Source organism: Carya illinoinensis, chromosome 15 (genome assembly GCF_018687715.1).
Source record: "Carya illinoinensis cultivar Pawnee chromosome 15, C.illinoinensisPawnee_v1, whole genome shotgun sequence".
NCBI classification, from domain to species: Eukaryota; Viridiplantae; Streptophyta; class Magnoliopsida; order Fagales; family Juglandaceae; genus Carya; species Carya illinoinensis.
Genome location: NC_056766.1, coordinates 29499666 through 29504932, shown reverse-complemented (window position 1 = coordinate 29504932; position 5267 = coordinate 29499666). Strand labels below are relative to the sequence as shown.

At 34.3% G+C, this 5267-nt stretch overlaps 1 protein-coding gene across 1 annotated transcript; it reads left to right on the top strand.

Moving 5' to 3' along the window:
• Positions 1 to 1895: 1895 nt before the first annotated feature.
• On the top strand, positions 1896 to 3506 carry LOC122297803 (flavonol 3-O-glucosyltransferase UGT89B1-like). The gene has a single exon (XM_043107994.1). It carries the CDS (start codon positions 1984 to 1986, stop codon positions 3391 to 3393), a length of 1410 nt encoding a protein of 469 aa, XP_042963928.1. The 5' UTR covers positions 1896 to 1983; the 3' UTR covers positions 3394 to 3506.
• The last annotated feature ends 1761 nt before the right edge of the window (positions 3507 to 5267 follow it).

The window sequence follows — 5267 nt, the reverse complement described above, 5'->3', positions numbered from 1 at the left end:
ATCTTCCAAGTCGCAGTGTCTTCTCTTCTTCTCTCTTCCTTCCGTTCTCTTTCTTTTTTTCTCCGCGCTGTGTTTCGTGCAAAACGAGAGTAAAAAAATCTCTCCATCCTTTTTAAAATGGATTAAATCAAATATTGTTGTTAGGGTCTCGTTCTGTCAATTCCGCTTCGTGCGTGTTGCAACTTGCTCCAGCGTTCAAAAATCAAAATTAGTCTATCGTCTGTGCATTTAGCCTCCAAAACAGATAATAAAATCAAATAAATTCAAAGGTTGTTGCTCATTACATGTGGATCCAAACCAAACCGCTAGCTTCCTTCACCATAATGCATGTCAGCTTGCATCTCATTGCCAAGTCAAACCCAAAAAAGTTTTGCTTGCATCTGATTGCCAAGTTAAACCCAAAAACTTCTTCATTCAATTCAAATTAAGGGCCCCACGTTGCATGCCTCCACTTTTCAATAGTAAGCGTCCTTTCTCTTCTTCTTCTTCTTCTTTTTTTAAGATTCCTTCAATTTTTGGCTTCTAATTTCAACTTGATCTGTATATTCAAAACAGTTCTGATGACCAGCTCTCATATTCAAATAAGTTTTCATTTAAATGAAAGAGAGTCGTTAGATGATAGGCTTCTAAAATTTAGATCTTCATTTTCTTCAAATATGAAATAAAATTTAAATAATAACAATGAAACCTAAAATCAACAAAAATAAATAAAATTAGAAGTTTAAAGTTAAGAAATGATAAAATATACTAAATTATGCAAGTCATCAGTTCCTTATTCCGGCGACTAGTTTGATCAGTTCTGGCCAGTTTTGTCAATTTTCTTTACTGCCCTAATTAGAATAATCATTATCAAAATCTGAAGAGGGATCCAAGAAAAATTAAGAGAAAAAAAATAGAAGAATTGAAGGAAGAAAGTTTGGTTTTTTATGAGTGGAGTTAGAGGATGGGTCTATTTATAGGATTTGATCTTCAACTATTAGTTACAACTAAAAAAGTTGGTAAAAGAAGAAGAGTTGGCAAAAATTAGTTAATTCAAGAATTGTAAATAGTGATTGATTGGTATAATAAATTGTTGGCATGTTAGTTGGCTTCAACCATAATTATAAATGTAAATGTTGGTACGTTTGTATATATGATTGTTAAGTAAATGGTTGACAAAATATATTTATTAAATAATTAAGTTGAAGAAAAAAATAGTTGAAAAATAATAATTTTATTTTTTAATAAGTTTATTAATTAATATATAAAGTATATTTGTAAAATATTAAAAAAATTTATCAAATATTCTTAAAATATATAATATCATATTATTATTTAGACGTTATGATAATTAATTTAATATAGACTAATCTAATTAAAAGTTTATATTATAATAAAAAAAATTAAAAATAATTTTAAACTTGCCATTACCAATGCTATTAACTTTTAAGCAGTTATAAAAGGAACACATGGCTCATCATTTTGTGTGCAAAGTAACAGTAATGAGTTTGAACTGTACGTGTGAGGAAGACTGTCAGCAAGTGCGTAAGTTAATTTGGCTGCGACTGCGAAGATTTCAGTCGTGACGCAAAGCAAGTTTGAATATAATGAATAGCACGTGGTCCACCGCTCGCTACCGTTAGGTATTATAAATAAAATAAGTTTGTTTTTTTATATATATATTTTTTTTTAATACTTTGAAATATATTTTTTTTCAAAAAATATTTATAATATTGTTAAAAAATATTTCTTTAATTATAAAGTTCAAAAAATAATAATAAGATAATAAAAAAGGTTAGCGATAGATCCCATCGATCATTAGTAGCTGTGAATATATCATTTTCCTTAAGAATAACAACAAACTCGATCAAATCAGGAGAAGACAAGTAATAAAATGCTATCACTGTCCCCATAGATACAAGGAAAAACAAATGCATATGGATATTAATATGCCCACCATTGCCCAGTAAAGAACACGGAAGACCACACCAGAGTTTCTTAACCATGTCCACAAATGGCGTGCACATCGTGGCTTATCCCTATCCAACGTCAGGCCATATTATACCTCTGCTCGACCTCACTCACCGCCTGCTCACCCGCGGCCTCACTGTCACCGTTTTCGTCACCCCCTCTCACCTTCCTCTGCTTCAGCCTTACTTCACACATCCCTTTTCTCTCAAACACTTGATTCTTCCTGCCCCTGATGTTACGGCTCCTCCGCAGAAGAGGATCGTTTCTACTATGCGCGCTTTGCGTGACCTTCACTATCCTATCCTCCTCCAGTGGTTCCGATCTCATTCCTCGCCCCCTGTTGCCATTATCTCCGATTTCTTTCTCGGTTGGACCCAGGACCTAGCGTGCGAGCTCGGGATTCCTCGGGTCGTCTTCTCACCTTCCGGTGCCTTTACGTTGTCGGTTTCATTCTCTCTTACTCGCGATCCAAGGGAAAACGATGATCCGGAGGATATCAACTTCCAGGTTTCGTTCCCGAAACTCCCGAATTCCCCATCTTACCCATGGTGGCAGATCCCCGGACTTTATAGAAGCTATAAAGGAGACCCAGATACAGAATTTTATAGAAATAACATGCGAGCCAATTCGATGAGTTGGGGAATAGTGTTTAACTCGTTCGTCGATTTGGAGCGCGTTTACTTATCGCATCTGAAGAAAGAACTCGGAAATGATCGGGTGTGGGCCGTAGGACCCTTATTGCCTCTGGAACACCACGAATCCATCGTTAGGGGTAGAGCAAGTTCTGTGCCGATCCATCATTTAATGACGTGGTTGGATGCTCGTTCGGACAACTCGGTTGTCTTTGTTTGTTTCGGGAGTAGTGTGGCTTTGACAAGTAGGCAAATGGATGTGCTGGCTGCTGCGTTGGAACAGAGTGGTGTCCAGTTTGTTTTGTGCGTGAGGGTGCCTCATGAAGACGAGCAGCAGCATTCGAATGCTGATCTTGGCGTCATTCCTGATGGGTTCGAAGATCGTGTGGAGGGCAGAGGGTTTGTGATAAGGGGATGGGCACCACAGGTATCCATACTGAGCCACCGAGCCGTGGGTGCGTTCGTGACTCACTGTGGGTGGAACTCGGTGCTAGAGGGGATTGCCGCTGGGGTTGTGATGTTGACATGGCCAATAGGTGCGGACCAGTACACGAATGCCAAGTTGTTGGTGGAGCAGTTTGGGGTAGCAATCAGAGGTTGTGAGGGCACTCAGACCATTCCCGAATCAGCCGAGTTGGCCCGGCTGTTGGCCATTTCGGTTGAAGAGGGTAGGCCAGAGAGGGTAAAGGCCAAGCAACTGAGTTCCGCAGCCCTACGTGCAGTCAAAGGAGGTAGTTCGGATACAAATTTAGATGAATTCATCCAACAGTTAGCTGATCTTGGGAAGCGATCAGAGCCAACACTTAAATAGGATTTCTAGCAGATTAGATATGAATTGAATAATTCTGATGTCTGCCAAGACAATATCTGTTTATATTCCTTCTGTTCTTATTAAGAATATGACTGATAAGGTGATTTTAGGTATGCCTTTTATATCTTCTTTATATCTTTGTCTTCTTTAACGTGATGGCATTACTGCCGGCCCTTTTGGGCAGAAAGTAAAGTTCGAGTTTGCTTCGAATTTGATATTGAAACAGATAAAGAAATATCAAGTGGAGAAACAAGAACATGTTTCACTAGTTTCCTATTAGGAACAGGAACATGTGAAATGTGCTTATCTTTTCTGCTTGTCATGATTCAGCAGAAATTTTGGAGTAAGTAAATCAGTGATAGCATTTTGAGAACTTTCAATGTATTCAATATCAAAATAAAAAAATATTTTAAATAGCTTACCACCTAGCAAAAATATGTTTTAAAGCAATATTCTTAACATTTTTTTCTAATACATATTTAGCACTTTTGCCACCAATACGTAATAAAAAATTTTGATTTAATAAATTATTTTGAAATTTAGAAATTATACATAGTATAATAGATAAAAAAAAAAATTAATAGTACTATAGTTAGTTTGTACACTATTTCAAGCTAGAGAATGGAAGCGAACAATTTGTTCAGACGAGCTTCATGAAATAATTTATTTCAGAATACCACCACACGTGCCCAAAGTTAGAGGAATCAATTTCAACAATTTTAAAAATATTAACAATAGGAATACCAAAATAAGGTAGAGTCTTGACATGAGTTTTAATCTTCTTAACATTAATTTTCTAAGTATGGATATCTTACCAAGGAGATGGATGGACTATAACCTCTCAAATAGTGGTTTACAATGTTTCCTACAGTCTTTGTGGAACTCAGCAACATAATTTAATTAATCAAAAAAATTTTGTTATTAGGTTTTATCAATGATGACATCAAGGAATTTACCAACAAATTGGATAGATCTATTGAGAGGACGAATTTGTCATCTTCAACATAAAGCAAATCAACAATATGTTTCTTCCTATATCAAAACAAATATCATCAACTAGTTTTTTTAATTAAAACTATTAATTTTTTACTGTAACAATTTATCAAATAATATATTGTTCAGTAATATTTTTGTATTTTATTCCCTACTTTAATATTTTTTTTATTAGTTTATACCAACGTCAATAATTTCATCATTTTTAAACGGGATCAGTCACTAAACTTTTTTTTTCCTTTAAGTGATTAAAGAAATGAATATTATTTAATTATATATTTTTATAAAAAATGTTTAAAAATATTAAAAAAATATTTCAATGATTGGTTGGAAATCGGATGGACCATCTATTCGAGAAACATGTTTCCTAGATTAGGTTTAGTAAGTAAGATGAGAATTTTTTATTTTAAATAAAAGTTTAAAATATTATTTTTTAATACTATTATTACTTTAAAATTTTAAAAAGTTAAATTAAGATTTCAAAAGGTTGAATTGTTTATTATATTTTATATAAAATTTTAAAAAAATTATAATAATGAAAATGATGAAATAAAAATTTTATGTTTTACCGGCAAACCTAAATTAAGAGTTTTGGGCTCTGTGATCATGTGATTTTTCATCGATTTGATTTGACTAATTGCTTAGAGTCACATCAAGCATTGAGAGTAGTATCACAGCTTAGAGATAGATAGTTTTTCTGTCTCATCTATGAGCGAGGATATTGAAATTGAACAAACCATGGCTGCACCTGCACCACGCACTCTTAAAGATTATTTGCAATCCACTTGCACCACTGCACCTTCATGCATTGTTTTACCCGAAGATGTACCTAATTTTTCTATTAAGCATGGTATGATGTTAGTGATACCTCAGTTTCATAG

Bases quoted from the DNA above. Each gene is read 5' to 3' on its own strand.
- LOC122297803 (XM_043107994.1), top strand. From the start codon at position 1,984: ATGTCCACAAATGGCGTGCACATCGTGGCTTATCCCTATCCAACGTCA.